The 27,736-nt window shown below is 37.2% G+C and overlaps 1 protein-coding gene across 5 annotated transcripts in view; it reads left to right on the plus strand.

Moving 5' to 3' along the window:
* WDFY3 (WD repeat and FYVE domain containing 3) overlaps window positions 1–27,736 on the plus strand; it is a 276,729-nt gene that overhangs the window by 182,030 nt on the left and 66,963 nt on the right. For 4 of the 5 annotated variants that reach the window (XM_044224616.1, XM_044224612.1, XM_044224613.1 and 1 more), the window contains 10 exons: window positions 186–338; window positions 5,770–5,843; window positions 5,934–6,095; window positions 7,579–7,673; window positions 11,299–11,419; window positions 11,640–11,857; window positions 15,587–15,822; window positions 17,000–17,134; window positions 19,741–19,920; window positions 21,297–21,530. In XM_044224616.1, the coding sequence (XP_044080551.1) occupies window positions 186–338; window positions 5,770–5,843; window positions 5,934–6,095; window positions 7,579–7,673; window positions 11,299–11,419; window positions 11,640–11,857; window positions 15,587–15,822; window positions 17,000–17,134; window positions 19,741–19,920; window positions 21,297–21,530 (1,608 nt within the window). The remainder of the gene's footprint in view (window positions 1–185; window positions 339–5,769; window positions 5,844–5,933; window positions 6,096–7,578; window positions 7,674–11,298; window positions 11,420–11,639; window positions 11,858–15,586; window positions 15,823–16,999; window positions 17,135–19,740; window positions 19,921–21,296; window positions 21,531–27,736) is intronic. The other variant, XM_044224614.1, reaches the window with a different exon arrangement.

Raw genomic sequence — 27,736 nt, forward strand, 5'->3', positions numbered from 1 at the left:
GAGTAATGGGATTACCCTGCTTTTCAGATTTTCTCTAATGTTTTATTGTCATAATAAAAATTTAGAAATCAGCTTAGAAGTCTCAGGAATTGCTTTGCACAGGTGTGTGTGTGTGTGTGTGTGTGTGTGTGTGTGGTGTATGAGATATGACTAATCAATGGGCATGTGGTATTGCTTTTTTTCAGTTGCTGGCGATGCTTCTTAAGAAGAAACGTTCCCTCCTTAACAGCCACATTCTCCATCTAACATTTTCCTTGGTGGGAACTGTTGATAGTGGGCATGAGACCTCCATTATTCCAAATTCAACTGCTTTCCAGGATCTACTTTGTGATTTTGAAGTATGTATATGAACACTGACTGGTAATATACAGTCAATGAATCCATTTCTTATTCTGTATGTTGATAGAGTTAACTATTAAACAGTTTTTGTCTCTAGGATGTGTTTAAATTTGTACTTTTACGATGCTCCTATTAATGACATTAGTAAAGTATAAAATATAGGATAATGAGGGCGTTTATTCTCTCCAAGGATAGTCCAGTTTACAAGTAGTATAGAAGTGAAATGCTGTAAGGCATTTACCTAACTAAAGCTACTTTGCTGCTTCCTCTGGCTTTATGAGAGGCAAACCTATTTTAATCAGATAATTCTAATACAAGTTTTTCCTCCATAAATATGAGCTATTACACCTGAAATTTTGATTAATAGTAGCTGCATAATAAACTAGCATTTATTTTGTGGAAATAATAAGGTATGACTTAATCTCACATATCTCTTTTCCCTTTAACTTCCCATTCACGGTACTGTGTATATTCATATGCATATATATAGCATACACACGCACACAGTGCTTTGTATCTGTATATATCTTCCTTGTGGGGCTGTAGGCTTCATGTGTGCAGAGACCATGTCTTTGTATCACTACTGCCCACACTGGTGTCTAGTACAAAATGTTTGCTGGCTGTAATCTCTAGGCCACAACTCTTCTTCCTTATAACTACTATAAGCTCTGTCTTGTCACTTATCTTAAATCCCTGACAAATAGGCTGTGTGCTCTATTTTCCTGAAGCTGTATTTGAAAGCATATTAACAGCATGGCCCATACTCAGTCTTCAGTACCCACAGCTCAGAAGTAAATGCTGCAGTATCTCCCACCTTTTTTTTTTTTTTTTTTTAAGATTTTATTTATTTATTTGAGAGAGAGCATGAGCAGGGGAAGGGGGAGAGGGAGAGGAAGAAGCAGGCTCCCCACTGAGCAAGGAGCCCATGTGGGACTTGATCCCAGGACCCTGGGATCATGACCTGAGTCAAAGGCAGACGCTCAAAACCCGAGCCACCCAAGCACCCCAGTGTCCCTCTCTTTTTGTAGCTCCTGACTCTCTTGCTAGCAGTGTCCTATCTTTTTCACTATTTCCCCCTTAATTTTCTGGCTCTGAAATTTTCATTATTTTTTTACATAAAAGTGTCCTATTTATCTTTTTTTATTGTGCTCTTTCCTTTAGGTTCTTACCCCATCCCACAGCCTCATTTCTACAAAGTTGAGCCCCAGATGTGATCTCTAGCTTGACATCTGAATTCTACACTTAGTGCTGATCTCTTGCTCAACATTTCTGTTTTTATGTCCCAGCAACACCTAAACTCAACATTCTTCCCCAAATTAGTTCTTCCTTCTAACTCTGTTTCTATTAATAACACCACCATTTCCCTAGTCACTGAGGCTTGAAATTGAAAAATCAGTTTTCTTCTTCTTCGATGTTTATAAACACTCTGAAATTAAGTCGTCTAGACTGTACTTCCATGTTTCCTGTAGTTGACCTTCTGGTGTCTACTTTTAAAACTTAGCCCAAGCCCTGATCATCTTCTCTTACCAACTAGGATAACTATCACTTCTTTCCCCCTTTCCTCAACCTACCCATAGATCTTTTGACCTCATTCTTTCTAAGGCATAATCATATTATTCAAAACTTCTAGTATAAACTTCCACAATAAAGTATTCACTTCTTAATCTGATTTTCAAAATTGCAATTTTGTATATTTACAAATATTGTAAATATTTGTAAATATTTTATTTACAAATGTGCCTGGGTGGCTCAGTTGGTTAAGCATCTGCCTTCGCTTCAGGGTACTGGGATCGAGCCCCATATTGGGCTTCCTGCTCAACTGGGAGCATATTTCTCCCTCTCCCTCTGCTGCTCCCCCTGCTTGTTTTCTCTGTGTGTCTGTCAAATAAATAAATAAAATCTTTGAAAAAAAATTGTAATATACAAACCTCTCATTCTTTAGAAAATACCTATTAAGCGTCTTTGAGCCAGGCATTGTGTTAGGTGCTAATGATGTGAAAGTAAAAGAATCCTTGCCTCAAGGCATTTAATCTGTTAGAAAAAAAGAGCAAATAAATAGACCATTAAAAATTTGTGAAAGCACAGAGCTAAAGGTATGCAGAATTATGGGAGTACTAAGTAGACCTACTTAATCAAGCCTGGCTTTGTTTTCATCTGGAAACAGGTATGTTTAAATCAGGGTTGATCTTTAGTTTCAAGCATCTGATTAAAATCTAATATGTAAACATCAGAAATTCAGTTGCTGGACACATTTTGGCTTCATTTTAAATTACCTTGCTCACTTTATGGTATTATATAGTATCCCTAATTACTACAAACCATAATAGTCCATAAATAATTGAACCTTATTTTTAAAATAGTATTTCACAGATATAAACAAGATAGTGGTAATAGAATTACAGGTTTTTTCTTTTTATTGGTTGTTTGAGAATTTATAGTATACATCTATAACAATTCAGTTTGTCTTCAGAATATATTATACCATTTTACCCATTGTAAAAACCTTGCAAAGATAACACTGCGATTTTTCCCATCCTGTTCTTCATGCTGTTTTTGTCCAACATTTTATTTCTATATGTTTATGATCTCCACAGTACTTTTCTATATTATATTTGCTTAAATATTAAGTTATCTTTGAAAGACAATTTTAAAAATTCTTTGATACTTACCCACATATATAATGTGCCTTTTTTATTCCTTTATGTAGATCCAGATTTCCATCTTACCTTATTCTTCTAATCTGAAGAACTTTCTGTAACATTTTCATAGTGCCTGTTAGCCTTAAATTCTCCCATCCAAGAAAGTCTTTATTTTTTTCTCTTTTCAAGGGTATTTTTGCATAGAATAGAATTCTAGTTGACTTTTTAAAAATTCTTTTTATGACTTAAAGATGTCAGTCATTCCATTGTCTTTACTGTGTTTCTTCTGCTTGGGATTTGTTGACTTTTCTAGATCTGTGAGTTTGTCATTTTTATCAAATTAGAAATTTTTTAGCCATTATTTCTATAGCTGTTCTTCCTGGTATTCTCCCCCAACCTTTCCTGTACTCCAATTACATGTGTCTTAGATTCCTTAGTATTTTCCCACAAGTCACTGGTGCTATTGTTTATTTTTAGTTCTTTTCTCATACTTGATTTTGAGTAGTTTCCACTGTTGTGTCTTCAGACCCACTGACTTATTTTCTGCAGTGTCCAATCTACTGTTAGTCCCATCCTGTGTAATTTTCATTTTAAATATTTTACTTTTCCTTTGTAGAAGTTCATTTTGGATCTCCAGTTACTTTCTTTTTTTTTTTTTTTTTTAAAGATTTTATTTATTTATTTGACAGAGAGAAATCACAAGTAGACGGAGAGGCAGGCAGAGAGAGAGAGGAAGGGAAGCAGGCTCCCTGCTGAGCAGAGAGCCCGATGCAGGACTCGATCCCAGGACCCTGAGATCATGACCCGAGCCGAAGGCAGCAGCCCAACCGACTGAGCCACCCAGGCGCCCCTCCAGTTACTTTCTATTTCTCCTTCTCATGTTCATATTTTTGGTTATATTATTTAGCATATGGAGCATTTTTTTAAGATTGATTGATTGATTTTAGACTGCATAAGTTGGGAGAGAGGAAGAAGAGAATCCTCAAGCTGACTCCCTCCTGAGTGTGGAGCCTAATGTAGGGCTTGATCCCAGGACCCTGAGACCATGACCTGAGCCAAAGTCAGTGGTCTGCCACCTAACTGACTAAGCCACCCAGGTACCCCTGGAGCATTTTTTTAAAGAAGATTTTATTTATTTATTTGACAGAGAGAGAGATCACAAGTAGACAGAGGGGGAGGGGGAAGCAGCCTCCCTGCTGAGCAGAGAGCCCGATGCAGGGCTCCATCCCAGGACCCCGAGATCATGACCTGGGCTGAAGGCAGAGGTTTATTAACCCACTGAGCCTAGGCGCCCCTGGAGCATATTTTTAATAGAGATTTTATTTTATTTTTTTTAAACTTTTTTTTTTTTAAAGATTTTATTTATTTATTTGACAGACAGAGATCACAAGCAGGCAGACAGGCAGGCAGAGAGAGGGAGAGGAGGAAGCAGGCTCCCTGCAGAGCAGAGAGCCCGATACGGGACTCGATCCCAGGACCCTGAGATCATGACCTGAGCCGAAGGCAGCAGCTTAACCCACTGAGCCACCCAGGCACCCTTTAATAGAGATTTTAAAGTCCTCATAATTCTATCATTTTCTGTCATTTCTGAACTACATATAATAATTGATTTTTCACCTTCTTATGGATCATATTTTTCTTTTTCTTTGCATGCTTGGTAATTTTTGATCGTACGCTAAATTTTACATTGTTAAGTGCTAGATTTTGTCATATTCTTTTACAAAAGTATCGAACTTTGCTCTGTTATTATAGTTATCTTTTTGAGGCACACTTTTAAGATTTGTTAGGGTGGACCTAGAGTAACCTTTAGTCTAGCACAAATTTAGCCCCACTACTTAGATATTTCACTTCTAGGGCCTCTGCCTAACTCCCCAGGTATTAAGAAATCTACGTGCTCTTTGGTGGGTGTGCAAACTAGTCACAGACCTTTGTATGTTCCAAAAATTATTTGGTGTACTCTTCTGCAGTGATTGATTCCAATTTTGGAACTCACATGAGATTCTAGTCACTCAGTCTTTGTCCTCAGGAAGCAGCATTCTTTATTCATTCTATTTCATATGCTCTGTTCAGTATTCAGTAATGATATTCAGTCCTTGATTTCCAAATAAGTTTTCTATACATTTTCCCTTTCCAGTTGTTTACTCTAGGAGGGTAATTTCCGTAACAATATTTTTTAATAAACAGAACCAGAAGTCTTACATACAAGCAGTTTTTTAGGGCTTCACCCTGTGTTCTATTCAGTTAATTATATAGTGTTGGGGTTAATGTAGAGCATGAAATCAGTCATAATACCTGGCTTGGTAAAATGTGACACAGAGGCTGCTGGGGCTGAGGGAAGGTTTCAGAGAAGGGCGTAGGCCTGTGGAATGCCGCGGCCTGTGTGACTACTCTGACATTGGAATGCCATGGAGAGTTGCCTTCCCTGAAGCTTTCTCTTAGTTCATTTAATCCCATGTTACTAATTCTTGTTTAATTTGAATGCAGCTTTAGTTAGTTCTGGAAGTTTTACCCATTTTAGTTTTTTAGGATTTTAAAGATATCAGAAACCTGTATTTCTCCTCAGTCCTTTATATGAACTTCCTTGAAGATGAATCTCATTCTTTAAGAGAATAAAAACAATTTTAAATGATGAAAACCCAGAAATAGACATTGTTAATGTCTGAGAATTCTTTATGATGCCAGTGATAATATAGGTGAAATAAGTTCTGTGTGCTATATTTATGTTTGTTGAATAGTCATTTGGGGTATCTTTTAACCCTAAACATAGCACTGTTCTTTATTTTTATTGTAGGTTTGGCTCCATGCACCATATGAACTTCATCTTTCCTTATTTGAACACTTCATTGAACTGCTCACTGAGTCCAGGTATTAGTTAATATCAATGTAGTTAATTGTTTAATTATAGAAGAGATGATAGCACGGCCTTTATAAACTAAACTCTTCTTTTTCTTACAGTGAAGCTTCAAAGAATGCCAAATTAATGAGGGAATTCCAGCTAATCCCCAAATTGCTACTGACTCTTCGAGATATGTCTTTATCCCAACCCACCATTGCTGCTATTAGTAATGTGCTGAGCTTCTTACTACAAGGTTTTCCCAACAGCAATGATCTGCTCAGGTAGTGAACACTACTGTTGTCTGTTTATTCACTAAAAGTACCAATGAGATGAAAGTGCATGAGACAAATGTAACTGATTCTTATGCCTGTGTAATATCTGTAATGTTAATATTCAGAATATTTATTTCTAAGGCACAAAAAATATGCATGTCTCAGGGTCTTGTCTTTATACAGCAAAACCAGTTATTGCCACTGGTGAATAAGAGAATATGTAGGACTGAGCCCAACAAGATTTTTGTTCTAGACATAAAAGTGTTCAGTATAGGAATTCTTCGTTCATCTTCCCCAAGCCCTGCTACTTCTGAAGTGTATGTGCCCAAGTATGCATGTGCACACATACACATACCCCCTATTGTGGGCATACCACCTCTTTTGTGTATTTATTCTAGATCATCCAAACAGATGGTGATGTTTTATTTTTGTACATTATTTTGCTGCTAATGAGAAATGGCTAAAGGCATATTTGTGGATGGTCTGTAGAATAATTTTAATATCAACATAGTAATTCCCATTTTTTTTCCCAATTTATTTATTTTCAGAAAAACATTATTCATTATTTTTCACCACACCCAGTGCTCCATGCAAGCCGTGCCCTCTATAATACCCACCACCTGGTACCCCTACCTCCCACCCCCCCACCACTTCAAACTCCTCAGACTGTTTTTCAGAGTCCATAGTCTCTCATGGTTCACCTCCCCTTCCAATAACTGAAAAAGAAAGGAGAACGCTCCTTACCCAAAGTATTTTTTTCAAGTACAGAATTGGTTAAACTCAGTTTGACCACTTTTCATGTTATTTCCCGGATATCCAGGTGAAGTCACTCCTACTGATTAGAATATTCCCACTAGACTAATCTCTAATCTGTGTAGCATGTAAATCACTCAGTTTTTACTCACTGACCCCAAAGATATTTTTGTATCATGGCAACAGATTTAAAACTGGAGTTTAAAAATTCTTATTATTTGACAATTTTGTTTACATCTTATTCTAGAAATAAAATGATCACTTTCCTAAAATTACCACTGAAACCTATCAAATTTTTGGTTTTATCTGCTTTATCAATTAAGAAACTAAAACCCAGAGAGGTTAAGCTACTTGCCTCAGGTAATAAGATTAAAAACAGATAGAGCCAAAACTCAAGTTCTTCATTACTAGGCTACAGTGGATCCGTACAGAAAAATGTTAGGACATTTTGATTTGGATCATACTGTTTGGTTCTTAAAAATACATTAAAGGACTCATATTTTTGAAGAAATATTTTGCCCTATGTTTTAAAAGATTGTAACATATAACATTAATTACAATGATCCTAGTGGATGTAAAACTAATACAATCATCTAAAGGTGTGTAAAAAATTAGTTAAAACAGGAAGTAGTATTTTTTCATTTCTTTGTGTTTTGTTTCTTTATATTTTTGTTTGTTTGTTGGTTTGTTTTGGGGAAAGAGAAACCTAAAATCCGTAACTTTTTTTTTGTATTTAAAGGTTTGGCCAGTTTATTTCTTCTACTTTACCAACGTTTGCAGTTTGTGAGAAATTTGTAGTTATGGAAATAAACAATGAAGAGAAGCTTGATACTGGTAAGTCAAGTCTGGACTTGGAAACTAATTTCTATGCCCTGTGTTCTGGCACAGTTTAGAATTATATGTGATTTTATTATATTACTTTTCTCTTAAGTTACTTTTCATGGTCTTTCATATATGTATTTGTCATAAGTCAAGCCTGTAAAGTATATAGAAATACAGAATTCCCTATCTAATTTAATAGGTTGTTAATTTTACTTAAAAAACTAAAATCTTTCCTGGAGGTGGGTAGAGATGGGTGAAGTAAGGGGGATTAAGGTAGACTTACCTTCATGAGCACTGAGAATGTGTGTGGAATTGTTGAATCATTGTACACCTGAAACCAATAAAATACTGGATGTTAATTTTATGTAAATTTGAAAACAAAAAGCTTCTTAAAACAGTAAAAATCGAGAAGTCACAGGGATGAAAGGTACAGTATAGGGAATATAGTTAGTGGTATTATAATAGTGTATATAGTGACAGATATAACTACACGTGTGGTTGAACATAGCATAACATGTAGTTGTAAAATCACTGTGTAAAAAAATTAAAAATGGGAAAACATTAACTTTTTTCTATCATACAGGATTCATAGCAGGTTTCCTTTAAAGTAACAAACTATTCTGTGTGATTTTTGAACATTGATTAATTTTTTAAAATACATCTCTTCAGAAACAGTTGCTATTATGAATTATATGTATATAACTTACTTTCATTTTCTTGTTAAATATTTAGTGGTCATTTAGAGAAAAAGCATTTCACTAGAATCATTTTATGTAAGTATAAAATAAAAATAGTTTCACAATTTGTGGGATACTGGGCCCATGACAACCACTTTTTTTTTTTTTTTTTAATAAAGTTTATTTGTTTGAGAGAGAGAGAGACCATGAGCAGGGGATGGAGCAGAGTGGGAGGGAAAGAGAGACTCTCAAGTGGACTCCCGGCCGAGAGTGCAGCCTGATGACATGGGGTTCAGTCCCCAGGCACTGAGCTCAGGTCTGAGACAAAATCAAAAGCCGATTCAACTGAATTTTGCTCGTTTGCTACATATTTTCCCTCCTCTTCTATATTTTTCCTTTTTGATGTTCTAAGGTAGGGGGTTTGTTTGGAAAGCCTTGAAAGAACCCTTTAGATTGACTTGTAATTAAATTCACAATATCTTATATTGCAAGCATTATTTCCATTATTATCCTGTTACTTTATTCCAAAATGGTATCGTATAAATGACTTCGTTTAGACCACTGTCCACCTAGACAAGTGAAAAATAATACTTGTCCTCACAGAGGTATTCTCCTTGCTAGCTATCCCATCTGGAGCACAGCCTCTCTCTGGTGTTTCATGAATAAGAAGAGTAAGTGTTGTACTCATGTTTTTCTAAAGAGAACCTAAGATTTGGGAGCCTCAGTGAATTCCTGCAGATTATAGCAGAACATTAGGCTGCTGCTGACCACTCACTTAGATGAGCCTGCTCATTTATAACAATGTTGGTATTTCTTCAGTAAAGCAAATTAGCAGTGGACAGATAGCATGAAGATAAAAATGGATAACACTTACTGAGCACTTAGTATCTGACATGCACTGTTTAAGTGCTTCTTATATTCTTGTAAAAATCCTGTGAGATAGGTATTATTGCTATCCTAGTTTTACAAGGGAAGAAACTAAGACCTAGAAAGATTAAGTAAAATAAATTTACCTGAGATCATGCTACTTGCATTTGAACGCAGGTAATCCAAAACAACATTATAAGGTTTTTAACCACTGTGTTTTAACCACTGTTTTAAATGCATATGGTAGATGCAAGGATTATTTCTTAGCTCTGAATTAATTCATATAAGCCAAGTAAGTATTATCGAAAGTCCTTTAAAAATCTTCAGAAATATGTAATGTTTATTTCAAGTATAAAGAAGACGTAGAGAAAAATATTTCTCTAGTCTCCATATTTCTTGCTGGCTATTGAATTCAGTGAGAGGCGCTTGAGTGGCTCAGTGGTTAAGCCTCTGCCTTCAGCTCAGGTCATGGTCTCAGGGTCCTAGGATCAAGCTCTGCATCAGGCTTTCTGCTCATCAGGGAGCCTGCTTCCCCCTCTCTCTCTGCCTGCCTCTCTGCCTGCTAGTGATCTCTCTCTGCCAAATAAATAAATATTTTTTAAAAAATTTTCTTTGAGATGAGTACAGTAGTGGAGATGTGTAAATTGCTAAGTTTTCTGTTATCTACCAAGTTAGATAACAGAAGTTATCTAATTACCAAGTTAATTAGACTAGTATTCTCATCACTTCATGGCCATTTGAAATAAGTCAGAAGTTCATTCCTGGTCTTGTTAGTGTAGGATATTTGCTATTTATTTGATACGGACTGAAGACTGTATTTACTATGATGTTCTAAAAAATTCAAGCCATAGTTTTGTTTTGTTTTGTTTTTTAAGTTGTTTATACAGCATTCAGGATATACCTACAAAAAAGAAAATGATTTGAATAATAATGCTGAACAACAATATAATAATCAGCGCAAAATAAAATAGCATAAAAGAGTGCAGTGTGGAAGAAAGCATCAGTCTGGGGGGAAGAAGTTAAGCTGGAAATTCAGAGTTTATTGTTTTACATTATATTTGAAAATTACGGGAAGCAAAACTGACAGAAAACTAGATATTAATCTAAGGAGAATTTTTTGTTTCTGTGTGGATCGCCATTTTACTAAAAAAAAATTGAAAAGGAAATAATTGAAAGGAAGTAATCTTCATCTCAATTTAGGTTGTATGGTATGTGTTTTAATAAAACAATTTATAAAATACCAGTCTTACCAATTTATAAAATACCAGTCTTACCTCTTAGAAGAGAAGAGAATCCTGAGCTCCTCTTGATAACCTTGAAGCACCCTTCCCAATAATTAAGGCACAAAATTAGCCATTTAAAAGACAGTGTTTAAAGATAAAAAGAATCCCTTGCCCAAACAAGTAAAAGCAAATGACCATAGTTAAGTCAAAGTTCAGCCTGAGTTTCAATTCTAGGAAGGCATTCAAGGAAGGCGTGGGGATTGTGACTTACCAAGCCTTCGCCCGTCATGTCAGGCCTGGGCCTCAACCACTGGCCCATAGATACCCAGTCCTGTGTGCTTCCAGCACTGTTCATTGAGAACCATAAGCTTTCTGTTTTCCTCCCTTTCTTTTCCAATTTCTCTGTGCATTTGTGTGCCTTTATCTTTTATGCTATTTAATTCTAAGTCTCCTTTATATATTACATTTATTGAATATTCTATGCTTCCTATTTTTTCATTTTTACATTTGGTAAATTTAACTATCTATATCCTTCAAAATGAAACTGGAAGCTAAGGATTTGGATTGTTATTTTTATCCATGTGAATACTTTGACTCTGTTGGTGGGGGCGTGGTTAAATATTATATAAAAAAGAGTTTACAACCTTTTATTACTTGTTTAGACAATGTCACATGTAAATGAATAATTTTCAGGATTCTAAAGAGAAGTAAATGAATGGACCCTTTTGTTTGTCCCCTTTAGTGGAAAGTACTCCAGGAGAATATGTTTTCTAAATGATGTATTTTTTAGTGAGATTTCCTAGGACTATGTTGTATATTTTACACTGGCTTATCTACTTAGGCAATTTAATGTATATATTTTCATTGTAGGAACTGAAGAAGAGTTTGGAGGTCTTGTATCTGCTAATCTTATACTTTTGAGGAATAGACTTCTAGATATCTTGCTAAAACTAGTTTACACATCTAAAGAAAAGACAAGCATTAATTTGCAGTAAGTAAAATTTTCTTAGAATTGATGGTACAGGTGCTATTACTAGTTAATTTATAGTAGAGAAAAAAGAACTGCTATTGACTTTTAATAGATTTTTTGAATCCTGCAATTTATAATATCTTGAGAACAAAACTATTCTTACTTTTTAAAAAATTTTGAGTCCTAACCCTTGAAATTAATGTTCTGTTTTTTCCTTCTTAACTCATCTGCCTTTAAATAGAGCTTGTGAAGAACTGGTCAGGACACTGGGTTTTGACTGGATTATGATGTTTATGGAAGAACACTTGCATTCCACCACAGTTACGGCAGCCATGAGGATTCTTGTTGTGCTACTGAGTAATCAGTCTATCCTCATCAAGTTTAAGGAAGGACTCAGCGGTGGAGGGTGGCTGGAACAGACAGATTCTGTCTTAACTAACAAGATCGGAACTGTATTAGGTATGGGACTTGACATCAGCTGCTTTAAAATAAGCTCTCTTGTACTCTTATCTTTCGTTTTGTTTTTAACTCTTATCAAAGCTTATATTCTTAAATTTATCTGACACTCATTAAGAATCATGATTTTTTTTAAAGATTTTATTTATTTGAGAGAGAGAGAACAAGTGAGAGAGGGAGAGGAAGAAGCATAAACAGACTCTGACTGAGCAAAGAGCCCAACGTGGGGCTCCAGCCCAGGACCCCGAGATCATGACTTGACCTGAAGTCAGATGCTTAACTGACTGAGCCAACCAGATGCCCCAGAGTAATGAATTTTAATGAATGAACAAATGAATAAAAAGCTTAGCTTCAAATTTGCTTTTTAAATTACAAAGCAAATGGAAGGCAGACACAGGATATTACAGATGTGGAAACTAAGGGAATTCCTTACAGTCCTTTTGTTTTGTAGTTCCCTTTCTGATCTATAAGTAGGTAGTTAGCAAATTATCAAAACTAAATTAATAGTAGTCAGTATTTTTCATGCTATATCTGTGCCAGTTACTAGATATTTTCATTTTCAACCATTAACTTATTTTCACAATAGTCCATGAGATATAAATAACTATCATACTCATTTTAGAGATGAGAAAACCGAGAAATAGGGATGAAGTCACTTGTCAGCTAGGAAGTGTCAAAAATTGAATCCAGGTTGATTAGATCTAAAGCCCTGCTTTTAACAGTTACATTGTATTGCTTCTCAAATATTTAAGCTTGAAGTTTTAGCCAAAATTTCCTATTGTCTGCTTGCTGGTTCTATGCAGTTTTCAACATAGAACTGAGCATTTAAGTAGTATTAGAAAATTACAGTTTCCTATGTTAGAGAGTCACTTGAACTGCTGTATTTCTGTTCATATTAATGATCTTATTTTGGAGCTATATATATTTAAAATAATGTTTTTATTGAAAATTCTAGGCATCCAATTCTTACTGTTTTTAAATCAAGTATTTAAAAAAAATTGTCTTTATAATACGTCTTAAAATCATATGTAATTGTATTCTAGAATAAACATCAAGAATACATGTTTGCCCTTGTCAATTAGGGATCCAAATTGAATATGCAATTTATCTCTTCAAAAACAACTGTGAAAGCACCAATACCTAGGTGCCACTTGCACTGCTTTCTCAAATTCCAAAGAAAATGATAGGAAGACAGTGTTTACAAAGATTCTTTTATTGTTATTTCATACTGGAAAATGAAGAAACTTTGTACTGAAAGGAATTCACTGTGAAGTGATTTCTCAAGAAAATTTGTTGGCTTTAAAATACGTATTCTTAAGTATCATTATATATACTTTTATGATCCAAAAAAAAATCACTTATTTTGCATCAACCCTAGGAGAGGGATATAGCCTACAAATGTTACTACTATGATCAGTTTGGTAGCAAGAGATTTCACTTATTGACCTTAATGGTAGCTGCTAGGAGAGTGAGCCGGGCATGGGAGTACTGCTGAGTGTAAGAGTTCTGAGTGCCAGTGACAGCCCCGCTTCTCATCGGACATCAAAACCACAGTGGTGGGAACACCTAACTAAGACTCCTGTAGCACAGTGTGAGTTGCCAAAGTCTTTTAACATGTGTCGTCTCGTTTGGGCTTCATGATTCTGGAGACAGGTATATATTTTATAGATATAAGTTATACTTTATAGGCAATAAACCTATTAATTTCTCTAATTAGGAAAGTAAGACTGTTAAATGCATAAGGTTTCTGAACTCAACAGTAATGGAGTCTAAGTAACTGTCTTCTCAGTGTCAATCCCCTTTTCTTTTGTCTGTCCTGTATCACTTCAGTAACATCAGAAAAGGGAGCTTTTCCAATTCTCATCTTAGAATTTACTTGTTCTTCATTGTTAGCTGCTTAGAAATTACATATGCTGCTCTCATTCTAAAAGAGAAATGTAAGAATTTAAGTTTAATTTAAATTTGATTCAGTTTAATTTCCCCTGAGTACCTATATGATAACATACATATGTGCATTTGTATACATACATATATGTATCTCATATAATTTGATTCTGTTTCTCTTTGATGTGATAAGCAACCTAGGGTCTTTGAGTGTTTTATTCACATTTATTAGTTTTTGTCAAATTTTTCTTTATGTCTTACATGTAGCTGTTACTTGAATCTAAATTAAGGCTTAATTGTTAGTAACATACTAAGTATTCTTAAGATTAATTATAGGGAAAAATAGAGTGTGAGAATTTAGAAAGGAAAATAAGTGCTTGTACTGGTTTTCATTTAGGATGTGTAATTTATTCAAAATTTATTTTCCTGTTTAATGTATAAAATACTACTTTATGTCCTTTGACTTCTTAGAGCTCAAGACTTTTTTATACTGATAACTTCACTTAGAATTCACTATAAGCAAAAATCATCCTGTCCTAATGCAGCCAGTCTTTCAGAAATGTGGCAGTGTCATTAGGAAGGCCAAGGGGGACAGTCCAACTTTATAAACTCTGATATAGAGACATCAGGCCCAAGTCCCTGTGCCACCGCTCTTCAACTCGTCGATTGAACAAATTGCCCATTTTCCATGTTATGAAAAGGATCATAGCAATTTCTGACTCACATGTTCATTGTGTTTGAGAAATGAGATAATCTATGAAAGAGGCTGGTAAAGTGCTATATAATTTTTTAATTAGAACATACTTGAGAAGATTAATTCACATCATGCTAAGCAGTTGGTTAGGATGAAATCATTACAAAGCTAGCTAGACACAAATTTCTGTTTTATTATTTTAAATAGTAGCAAGTATGTGCTCACTTCATCCTAGAAAAAAACAAATAGGAAGAAAAAAAATGAATATTCATTTGAAATAAAAATTGCTTCAGAGTAAAAAATCAACCTTTCTTCTCTTGGTTGCTGTTCATACAAGTTTTACATTGAAACTCGGGCCAACATTTTATTCTGTGCTGAGTGCTGCAGTAGGTTTGGGGAGGCGAAAGAACTGAATGTTCGAGTTGTATCCTGATAAGTTATATAATGGAGGGAGCAGGAGTGATGGAAAGGCTGATGCTGCATAAGCCACATCAGTCCCCACTGACCATCTCCTCGCCAGACTATGTTTCTAGGAAGAAGCCTGCCTGTGTGAATAGCCCCAGTCACAGTAGGCTCCCATTTGCTGTCCCAGCACTGGGCAGCTTCCTAACAGAACTACAGATCATGTTGTGAAGAAAGATTATTGTGCTTATTTATTTCATCTTTTCTCAAAACTTGTAGATAATTTACAGTTAACTAGGTTAACAGGATCCAGACAAATGACATATATTAACTAAATATAGTTAATTACATTTATCCACTAAATATGACAGCAGTTTTAGTTTTTTAAGGTACATTGTGATAACATCCTACGTTTTGGCTATGTTTTGAATTTTACTTTATTCTTAGGGAAAATTTGAGCTCATTTGAGGGTATTCTTTGAATGTGTAAAATTTATCTTACCTCTTGTTATCTGATGGTCTCAGGTATTTTCCAAGACCTGTATTCTAAGAGACAGGCTTGCTGAAATCAGAGATAGTAAGAGAACTTTTACCTGGAAGATTAATTCAACAGTGGAATAGTTCATTGCCTATATTAATGTGGATGTTCTGGGGAGAAATGTCACATATACTGAATTACTCCTTTCTTTGTTAATATAGCATGGCAATCGATTGTTCATTTTGTACTTACTGTTACATTTCCTCTCCTCTTAGGATTCAATGTGGGCAGGAGTGCTGGCGGGAGATCGACGGTCAGGGAGATTAACCGGGATGCTTGTCATTTTCCTGGTTTCCCAGTTCTTCAGTCATTCCTTCCTAAACACACTAATGTCCCTGCTCTCTATTTTCTCCTCATGGCATTGTTTCTGCAGCAGCCAGTTAGTGAGCTGCCTGAGAACCTGCAGGTCAGTGTGCCTGTCATCAGCAGCCGATGTAAGCAGGGTTGCCAGGTAGGAATTATCTAGTAAGGCGTAAGTGTAATTCTGTGTGCCAGAAAATCACCGTGTGGTGATGGGTTACTCACAGTAAAACCAAAGGGATTCCATCCCTTCCTCACATTTAGAGTTTGATTTGGGAAGAAAAATCTGAAGATACTATAGGAAACTTTCATGAAAAGAAGTCCTTTGTCTGTTGTTTTGTTTTGTTTTGTTTGATTACTCTGTATGATTCTGTATACATAAAGACTTTGGTTGGTATTGAATGGTGATTTGAAGAATTTGAGTTACATGATTTTATCTAGAAGTGTAATGTCATTTCTGTAGAACTGAAAATAAAGAGATTGGTGTGTATACCATAAATTAATTGGGAAGGATTCTTAGTGCAAGTTCTGATTACAAAAATGTCTTTGATTTCTTGATGATAGATAACATCCACTTTAGGAAAAAATACTAAGGCTTTATTGTGGATAGCTGTATAGAGCTTATGTTTGTGGCACTGTGAGCAGTTAGGAATTCAGATTTGACTCAACTATTAGTATCATAATGCCAAATGCTAATTCAAATCAGTTCTAGTAATTGACAGAAACTTTTACATGAAAACAGAGTCTGTACCCTTACATTAAGTCAGGCTTCAGATTCAGGCTTAACAGTTTGGTTGGTTATGTAATTTTTCAAAATAAGCATGACACCATAGTCATAAAGTGTTATATAAAACTGCTATGAATAAGTCTCCTAAACTGATTTTTATTTCATCAGATCTTATCTGTATATAACCTTAAAGTGAATTAGAATATTGCCAAGGTTGGGGGGGCGGTGAGTCCCACATGCTTTTTAAAAAGATCCTGCTTAATTAAAATCATAGTTCTAAAATGTTATCTCCTGGCTAATTAGCATGTATTTTCTTTTTGTTTGTTTTCATAGAGGAAAAAAAAAGTAGAAAACCTTGATTTTTGCCTACGTACCTAAGACAGGATGATATATAGTATTCTCATTTCTTTACAAATGTGAAAATTTATAAATTTTCAGAATTTAGGAGGGAGGCATACTAGGTCTCTATCTCTCCATCATGGATCATTTTGAAAAAAACCTCATTAGTGTCCAAGACGTTTTCAGAATATTAGAACTTGTGAGGCTCTCTCGCTGAAACAAACTGACGACGGCTAATCTTCCTTCACTCTGATCTCTGCAGTTTGATCTAGACTCCATTTGGACGTTTATCTTCGGAGTTCCCGCCTCCAGTGGCACTGTGGTGTCTTCCATCCATAACGTGTGCACAGAAGCCGCTTTCTTGCTGCTGGGGATGCTGCGCAGCATGCTGAATTCAGTAAGTCTGTGGAGACGCCCCAGCCTGCTGGCGCCGCCTTGGGTTTGTAGTGTGCGCTTAAAGACAGGGCTCCTTAGGTAACGTGACTGTTCACTAAATGCGCAGTCTCCGGAAGCTCAGCCTGTGGTTTTGCTCTCTGCTGTAAGGATGGACCAAGCAGCTGATGAGACCATGGACTCTGGAGCCCTGCTCGGGTCCAGATCCCTTTCTGGTGCTTGAGACATCCTAGCCTCTGTGTGCCTCAGTTTCCTCATGTATGAAATGCTGGTGGCGGAGAACTGATCTCTTAGGGTTGTTGTGAGGATTTAATGGGGAGTTAGCATCTACGTAAAGCACTTAAAAGAGTGCCTGGTATGTAGTAAGTGATTCATAAGTGTTAACTGATATTACTGGTGTTACGAAATGTATATTACAAAAAACTGTATATTACAAGGTATACGTGTATATAACATATTATAGTCTATGTTATTGCAATATGTTATTTGAACTTTGAGAATCACTTCCATTTAAAGGTGAAAAACGTATTTGTTTTTACTATTCTAATTATTTCTAACTTAGATATGAAGAATTGAAAGAATAAGTGGCAAAGTGTATGTTTGTATTTATCCTACAGGAATACTGTGAATAGTAACTTAATATGCTTACACAATTTAAGATCACATTGTAAGAGGAATTACTAACTACCCTGGATTACAAGTACTGACAAACCTAATTTAGCCAAAACTATTCCCATGTCATCTTAGGAAAGAACATTACTATTATATTCATTTAGAATGCTTTGGAATCCTTGTTTTGGCCCCTTTTCATAAACAAACATAAAAATCTAAGTTAAAAAAACTCAGTCTCTGGGCAAGTATCAGATCGGTGTTGTTCACATATATTCTTTTTTCCTTTTCTTTTTTTTTTTTTTCTTTTAAGATTTATTTATTTTAGAGAGGGAGTGGCAGGGGGAGGGGAGGGAGAGGAGCAGAGGGAGGAAGACAGGGTATGCCAACTCCCTGATGAGCACGGAACCCAAAGGCAGTGGCAGACTCCATGGTGGAACTTGTGACCTGAGCTGAAACCAAGAGTCAGACACTTAATGAACTGAGCCACCCAGGCACCCCACTTTTTCCTTTTTTATCATCATCATTATTGTTGTTGTATTGCTCTTATGGAAAAACACACTCCTGTGTGTCTCCTGTACTCCCAATATTCTGCTGTAACACTGCTTCACTTCTGACACTTCTGGTCACCAAATACATGAGGGGTTTTGCCACACTAGCTGGATGTCCCACAGCTCAGTTCAGTTCTGATACTATCTACCTGGAGACAGCGTCCGTTCCACGATTGCCCCCTCCCCAGCACACCAGATGCCAATCACAAGTCCACATTTTCACCTGTGCTTCTGACCTGCCAGCTATAAATTGGAGGTTCCTACAACTCGAGAAAGCATTTTACATTCCTAGATTACCAGTTTATTATAAACGGCTGTGACTCAGCAATAGCCAGTTGGAAGACATGCAGAGGGTGAGGTATGGGGAGGGGCACAGAGCTTCCACACTGTCCACCTGCCATTCTCCCAGCACCTCTGTGTGCTCACCAACCCTGCAGCTACCGAGACCCTGTCCTAAAGGCTTTTTATGCAGGCTTCATTACATAGACATGATCGAACCACTGGTGATTGAACGCAATCTCCAGCCTCTCTCCACCCCCTAGAAGTTAGGGGGTGCATAGCTGTATTTTTAAAAAATATTTTTAAAAAATATTTTATTTATTATTTGAGAGAAAGAGAGCGCATAGAGGAAAGGGAGATGGAGAAGCAGACTCCCCGCTGAGCAGGGAGCCCAATATGGGGCTCAATCCCAGGACCCTGGGATCGTGATCTGAGCTGGGCAGACCCTTTAACCAACTGGGCCCGCCCAGGCACCCGGGGGTGCAGAGTGTTAATCCTGGAAGTTCCAACCCCCTGATGATGTGGTTGGTTCCCCTAGCAAGCCTCCATCTTTCGGGGCTTTCCAAAAGTCTTAGCATTAGCATGAACTCAGCTATGGTTGAAAGGCCTTTGTTTATGATTAAGGGAAGACACCCTTTATGGCTCTTCTTGCTTAGGAAATTCTGAGGGTTTTAGTAGCTCTGTACCAAGAATGGGATGGGACAAAGACCAAGTATGTATTTCTTATTATAAATCATAATATCGCAGTTGCATGTGGTTGAAAGCATTGTTCTTCTTATTTTACATGACAGTGTGAGGTTCGGAAAGGTGGAGTAACTTCCCCATCTTTTCTGTTACTCAGAACTGTCCCATGATGGAGGATGGGACAGCTTTGTGGATTATAACAGCCACTACTGGCAGCAACTGTACTCATGTTTGTAATGATAAATAATCAAAATCACTGACTCAAGTTCCTGAGCTATGAAAACATCAGTGAACAGACAAACATCCTGTCAGTTTCTAGGAGTATTGTTTTTGTGATAGCCTATTTCTAGATTTGTTTCTGTATATTTTCTTGTGTGTGTGGTTCCTAAGTGTTCTGAACCATCGACGTATGTAATGGGTTTTTAAAGCAATTTTTAGCAGTGTCAATTTTTCTGACAAATTATTTCTTTTCTTGTCCTCATGACAGCCTTGGCAATCGGAAGAAGAGGGATCCTGGCTCCGGGAATATCCCGTGACCCTGATGCAGTTCTTTAGATACTTATATCACAACGTTCCCGACCTGGCTTCCATGTGGATGAGCCCTGACTTCCTGTGTGCATTAGCAGCCACCGTCTTCCCCTTCAACATTCGCCCATACTCAGAGATGGTAGGAAGGGGGCAGGGAGTGGGGGAGCTGTCAAACTGGAATTAATCTGTCCTGGTGGTTAGCAGGATTTCTTTCCAGTCTTTTAAGCTTCTGACCAAGTTACAGCCTCACCTCTCCCATTATTCTCTGGTGTCTCCTCCTTACACTGTCCTCTGCTTTCCCCTAAAATAGCAGTGAATCCTGCTTCCTGTTTAATTTACCGTCCTCTTGGAAGTCTCTGGTTAATCACTCCCCTCTCCAAGTCACTGTGGACCCATTTCTTGCTTTATGTGCTCATACATGTCGTTGTGAAACTTCGTATCCAGGTTACAGAACTCTGGTCAGACCGAAATTTGTCTCCACTTTATTTATCTCAGGAATTAGGCATCTCCTGGACTTAGTCTTTACAAATTAATTATAGTCTTTACAAATTAATTTTGTCTTTATACAAAAATGAAATCAGTGTTTGTCAGTTTCTAGGAGTATTCCTTACTTTGTTCCATTTTTATTTTTTATATTCTATGCTAATTTAATAGAAAATTATTAGACTGTAATCACAGGTAGTACAGGTACTTCTTCAGTCCTTTAAAACAAAGCTCCAAAGACAATTATTACTCTGTATACTTTAGAATTTCATGATATCTTCTCTTACTTCCACCACTTACTCTAGGGCCTGGAGTAAACTACTTTGTTCTTACTAATTTTTCTTCATGTATGAAGGTGAAAAACTCATTGTGAAACTATGGGGAATTTTAGGAGAAAGACAAGTAAAACATGACCTGGCTTGTTTCTGATTTTTAAATCCTAATTTTTCTGGTAAGAAAAGACCTTAGGAATTATCTCAGCATCTTTTTTTTTTTTTTTTTTGTCAGCAGCTTATAATCTGTCTTTTGGTCCTTTTTTTTTTTTTTTGGCTCAAAATTGGCTTGGTTTTGGCATTGTTTTATTTAGTTATCGGGGTTTTTTTTAATTTGCAAAAACGGATCATCCCTTAGGTGCTACCATTGTGCCAGATCTTTATCTGGGATTCTGTGATATTCTCAGTAGGTATATTTCAATATGTAGATACAGTCATTCTCATCATTTCATTTACTTTAAGTGCGGTTATCCACCATAGAGAGAAAATTCAACATAGAACAGATAACATGGTTAGTGGCTGATCAGCTTAATACTAGAAAGAGCATGTGTTAAATAATTGTGACCTGTGGTTCCCAGTTCCTACCTTGAAATGAGAGTTGAATAAGCAAAGTGAGGTAATGTTTTGAATAGCTTGATGTGAGGTAAATGTTGAAGGAAAATACTGTTGCTGCTATAATTTGGTTTTTAGGAAACATGGAAGTGAAAATACCACATAAAATCAAATACGACTAGCATATATTTCTGCTTGATTATACCAGGTGACTGATCTTGATGATGAGGTTGGATCTCCGGCAGAAGAATTTAAAGCCTTTGCAGCAGACACAGGGATGAACAGAAGCCAGTCAGAATACTGCAACGTGGGCACAAAGACCTATCTGACCAATCACCCAGCTAAGAAGTTTGTTTTTGACTTCATGCGGGTCTTAATAATAGACAACCTCTGTCTTACTCCTGCCAGCAAGCAGACTCCGCTAATTGATCTTTTGTTGGAGGTAAAGACCAGAAAAATGCATTTACATCTCTTTTGTGTAGTTTTTCTAATTAGAACATTAAAAACCAAGCACATTTGATGCTAGATACTTTTCAGATTTCATATTCTTCTGGGTTGTACAGGCAGAACATATTACAGACTATGGTATTTTTTTTTTTATATCTCAGATGTGCTACATACCCTAACAGTTTGTTCCTCTTCTTTCTATTCCCACAAGCATATCCCTAATTCAGTCCTTTATCGTCCTTTCCCTAGGCCAGGAATTGATGGACTCTTTGTGTAAAGGGCTAGATAGAAAATATTTCAAGCTGTGCAGGCCATGCGGTCTCTGTTACAGCTATTCCACTGTATCATTAGAGCCAGAAAGCAGCCATTGACCATACATAAGTGAATGAGCATGGCTGTGTTTCAGTAAGACTGTGTCTACCAAAACTGACATAGGCTGGATTTGGCCCATGGGCTTCAGTGTGCAAACACCTTCTCTTGACACACAGGCCTCTCCTCAGCTTATAACTCCCTGCTTCCATACCTCTTTCATATTATTGCCAAGTATTATTGCTCTAGGTGTCCTGTACGGCTTAAGACATGGTGCGTTGCACATAGTAGGTGCTTAATATCCACTTACTTAATTTTCCTCAAGACAGCAAAGTTCTAGGTTGCTTGCTACCTAGCTCAGACTGCTATAACAAAATACCATAGACTGGGGGACTTAAATAACAGGCATTTATTTCCCTCAGTTCCAAAGACTGAGAAGTCTGATATTGGGACACCAGTTTGGTGAGGCTCTTGCTATACTCTGACATGGCAGAGAGAGAGAGAGAGAGTGCACGCACATACATACAAGCTCTGGTGTTTCTTCTTACAAGGGCACTAATCTTCTCATGGGCAGTCCACCATCATGACCTCATGTAAACCTCTTTACCTGCTGATGGCTCTGTCTCTTAATGCCATCACATTGAGGGTTAGAGCTTTGCCATATAAATTTGGGGGGACACAGGCATTTAGTCCACCGTACTTGCCCATTCTCCTAATAAATGATGTGAAGCAGCTGACACACACCAGAAAATGAGCCCTCCCAGCTCTAGAAATTGGTCATCCCTGAAAACCAAATATTCACCTAGAAAAAAATCTCAAAAGGTCATAGAAAGAGAATTTAGTATATGACGAGTTGCTGTACACTCAAATTTTTTGTCACTTCCTATAAGTAGGGTCACAGAGTCAGTTACTCCCAGGTCTCTGAAAATAAGATTCAGTCAGTGCAGAAGACTGGCTGCTTGTCTCTCTGGGGAACTCCCCACAGGGTCTCAGCCATTTGGCAACTGAACCTGCACTTTCTCTGCTCCCTCTAGTGGCTAGCACGGTTAACTTTTTATTTGAAACCTTAAAACCACAGGAGATATTTTATCCTACTCATGTGAAAGTATCTCCACTCAGTCAATTAAAAGAAATTGCTAATGTAATTCAGATACCATTCATGCTGAGCATTTTAACCAGGACCACAATGTTTAATATTGGCAGGAAAATCATCATTATCATCAATAATACATTTGGTAGAGTTTAAAAGCATGCCTGGTAGAGTTTGTCCTCATGGAAAACTTGGGAGAAGCAAGATGGCTGTTATCTTAGTGGATTGGGTAGGAATTCGAAGCACTCTACGCAAAATGAGGCGGTGATCAGAACATGACAGGATAATCAAGTTTAGAAGAGTGTGTGCAAAAAAGCATAACCGAGCCAAACAATAAAATACACACGTGTAGAATATATGGGGAGATTTATCCGGTACAGTACTTTCAGTCTTACAGGAATTCTAATAGCTATATTAGATGATATAGATTAGCTGTGTCATCTAATAGATGATATGATTGTCTTTTATCTTGGTTTTCTATATTTTTCAATGGGAAAGTTTGATATAACATGTATTAACCTTGAATTAACATTCTCATTGTTGCAGAGAGTAATTTGCCCTGCAGTGGAATTGTGTCTGGCTATACTGGGAATTAGGGGTGGCTAGGGTTACATTTCAGGGAGAAGTAGGGAATGTCAAGATTGAAACTCCCAGGTACATTGTAAATTCCTTAAATTTAGTCACCACCTTTCACATGTCTTTTAGTCTCTCACAGACTTAGTATTGTTGTTTGGTGTTTCTTCTCTGTATTTTTAAATCATTTAACTATAACTGCATCCTAGCAGTTCTTCTCAAACATGAAGATATGATACCATCTAATAGGAGAGATACACATTGGCTTTTAAAAATTAACTTAATACTTTGAGGAACTTTAATTCTACTACACAGTGTATGTACAGAATAAACATACAAAGCATTTATTGCACTAGATGTCTTCCTTTGGTGTAAAAAATAAGTAGCAAGCATATGATTTTGAATATTGTGATTATGAAGTCTTTATCTCTGAAGAAGTTCAAGAAGAGAATTATCCTGTATATTTACCATTTACCTACATGAAGGATGGGGTTTGAATCAACTGATTTTCAGTTCAGTATATGGGAGGCAGGCCATCTTCAGTATTCAGTCATCTTCAGTCTCACTACAAGATTATCTGCTTACTTGACTAGATCTACAAAAGAATGTGTGAAATTATCTTTGTTAGAAGTTAATGAAAGTAAGATTCCCTTTCATATAAGCTAACCAGAGTGTGCCATTGAGGCTAAGTATAAGGGGGTCAGTGGGGCCTAATTGAAAGAGCATGGGTTTAGGAGGGAGAAATACCTGTTTTGAATTCTGGCCCTGTTATTTATTGTATAAGCATTTTCATCTCACTGAGCTCAATCCATTCTCTGGGGAATGATTTATATACTGCTTTCCCTGCATGATTTTTATGGGAGTTAAACGTATGTAAATCACCAGCAAAATCTATCTTGAGAAATTAAATGTGTGCTGGTTATAGCTGTGTGACTGTGGCCACTCTGAGTTCTCTTTACCCCTTCTAGTTTGCCCATCTTTCAGATGGTATAAAAATAAAACGTGTCTCTCAGGGCTGCTGTGAGGTTTAAAGGAGTTTATATATTTACAGTTCCTACCATGGGACCAGTGGCACGGAAGACTCCCTCAGAAACTGCAGTGGCCTACGCTAGCATCTCCCTAGTGGTCCTCTCTTCTCCCCACTCCCCATGTCTGTTGTCACCACCAGGTGTCGTAGGGAGTTTGCAGCCTGTGAATACCACCATGGTGGCAGGAGCCAAGTGCAAGGGAATGGATAGAAAAGGTTTTGGCTCTGCCTGCAGAAAAGCTAATGAGTCTGTGCTTGTCTGATGCCACACGTGCTTTCCTGTGGTCTCGGGAGTTCGTGACTCTCTGTTCCACCCATCTTCTAAGAGACCTCCCCATTCTCAGCAGTGTGCAGTCCACCCTGGCTGACCCTAGGGCAACAAACAGATGGAAAGTGGGAGAAGGGGGCAAAGAGAACTCTGACATACCTGAGAGAAGAGATCAACTAAAAGGAATATTGTAGCCAGAATGAAGAAGCTCAAAATCCTCTTCTTGAAGGGCTTCAGCCCATGACAAACCACAGAGCGGCCTGCCCTTAGTGCGGGCAGCAGACGCCCAGGGCTGTCTGGCCTTGCACGCGAAGATTCTGCATGGTGTCTGCTGGCTGCAAAAAGGAGGCTGTGATTCTTTGAGTACTGGTGTTGACTGGCTTCCCAGTTTCTGTAGGGAAGATGCCTGATAGCCAGAAGCCAGAGCTGATCACGGTGCTCATTCTTATCTTCCTTCTGCCCTGAACTCATCCCAGTTACCTGGTATAGCCAACCAGGTTTATTTAAAAGATGGCCGAGGAGACAGTAGCAGAGTTGCTCGTGTGCATTTGTTAACTTCAATATGGAGACTTTTAGTAAAGCTGGGAGAGTATGGTATAGCAGGTGAAGCCATGAACTTTTGCCGTCAGAGAAACTGAGGTTTGAATCCTAGTTGTGACTTAACCACTCTAAGCCTCAGTGACCCTATCTCTGAAATGGGGTGATAGTTTTACTTCAGAGAGAGATTTTTGCAGATTGAGATAATGTACAAAAAACTAAGCACGGTGTCTGGTACATAATAGTAAGTCCATAGAAGGTTTAAAAAAAAAAAAAAGAAAATCTTGAGACAGCTGTGCATGCATTTATAAAGTCTTAAATCCTTTAAAAGTTAGGCTATAATAAATCTCAGCAAGAACATTTAAACCCAGCAATTAGAGCCAATAAGTATAAATCCTGGGTCATAATCACTCATATAACAGCTTCTCTCAGGGGATTCAGAGGATTAAATGTGCTTTGGTGACTGAGTCTAGCCTTCAATCCATGCAGAATACAAAAGAATATTTCTTAATTAAGTAAAGATAAATATTGTTGATGAAGCTACTTCTCTTGAGTTCTGTGGCCCTTTTGTTCACAGACTCCAAAACGTTGTCTCGTTAAGATTTGATAAACTCTACTCAGTATTACTTATCCCATTAACCACCTTCAGTTGTTATGATCCAGAATGAGCACTGTCATCTTCAGGAGTGTTTAAATCCTCCTGTGAATGGAGAGCCTTCCTCCGGGAAACTTTGATCGGCTTAAACTATTTGACAAAATGGTCTCTGATCTGATGACAGGGTAATCCTCAAGAGCTCGTCAGTCTGCTTCCCACTTAAACATTCTCACTTTCTCTTCCTTTGGTAGGGCTATGGTCTCTCTGTACCATCAACACGAGGGAGAGGCAGGCGGCGGGGGTCTGTGGCGCTCAAGCTGACCGCCGTGATTCAGCTGTTTGCCTACACAGGGAAATTTATTAAGATTAAAAACAACATGACAGGGGTGCCTGGGTGGCTCAGTGGGTTAAGCCGCTGCCTTCAGCTCGGGTCATGATCTCAGGGTCCTGGGATCGAGTCCCACGTCGGGCTCTCTGCTCAGCAGGGGGCCTGCTTCCTCCTCTCTCTCTCTCTGCCTGCCTCTCTGCCTACTTGTGATCTCTCTCTGTCAAATAAATAAATTAAAAAAAAAAAAAAACAAAAACATGACATGTCCTTTACTTTCTCCCAAATAGATACCAAACCCAGTTCCTAAGCACTAGTACTATTTTAAATGTACTCATTAGGCCCATATTTTGTCATTTTAAAACAAATATGTCTTACCAGCAAAACAGAAAAATGTTTGCTGTAGCTTGGGTTTAGCTGTTGGTTTCCAAATCCCTAGAATAAGATCCTTGATCTGAATATAGAATTTAGATTTTAACTGCTCCTTTAAACCCTTTATCAGTACCACATTGAAAATCAGAATAGAAAGAAATGGGTTTTTTAAAATGGAGCACATTTCAAGTGTAAATGAAGAACAGTAGTCTGAAGCCCACTTTTGTAATGTGGTCATAAACATAGTCCTGGATCTGTCTATTCAAGGATCTGCAAAGCATCAGTACTGTGCCTGTATCTAAAACATCCAGATCTCTTTTTAAGAGAAAATTTTATGTCAGTTTGTTGAATTGTTCAATATGCAACTCCTACCAAAAGCTGGCATTTGAGGATGACAAAAGAATCTTCCCCACCTTTTATCCACTGGGCTTCCAGGGCTCTACCACCCACTTCACAGGTTAGCTACTGGACATTTGTGCACCTGGGTTGTATTACCCTAACTACCAACAGAAATGCCATCTGAGAACTGCACTTTAACTTTGTGCTTGCAAGCTTTAATTCAAGATAATTTTTAAAAACATCTTTGTACTGTATAAAACCTTTATCAAAAGTATTGCCTATAGGGTTATCATTGTCCTCTTTATAAAAACCCATAGAGAACATTCCTCTAAGAACAATTTTAGAAAAACATCCTTACTGACAATCTAGTGTGCTGCTTTTATAGACAATAAAAAGCTTCGTAAACCATATCATCTTTTTTTCCCTCCTTCTTGAAGCGGAGGGAGCTCAGAGCTAAATTGCGTGCTTAGTTAACTTTTTGTTACAAATATTGCCCTCCCCATTGACTTTACCCCCTTGAGTACTAGGTTCCTAAGGTTTTGTATTTGTTTTAATGGCTTTATGATTTTGTCAGTATCTCATAATAAATTGCCAGCTGTCTTTGGAAGTGAGGTATACTAGTAGATTATCAAATATTTATTAAATACTTACAATCTTAGAATACTGTTTTTGGAGGACTGGATTCAAAAGATGATGATGTTTCACTTTTGCTTCTTTTTAATTCTGTGGAAAAGTAAAAGAAAGCATAAGCCTATCTACCATCTCA

This window comes from Neovison vison, chromosome 11 (genome assembly GCF_020171115.1).
Source record: "Neovison vison isolate M4711 chromosome 11, ASM_NN_V1, whole genome shotgun sequence".
Taxonomy (NCBI): Eukaryota; Metazoa; Chordata; class Mammalia; order Carnivora; family Mustelidae; genus Neogale; species Neogale vison.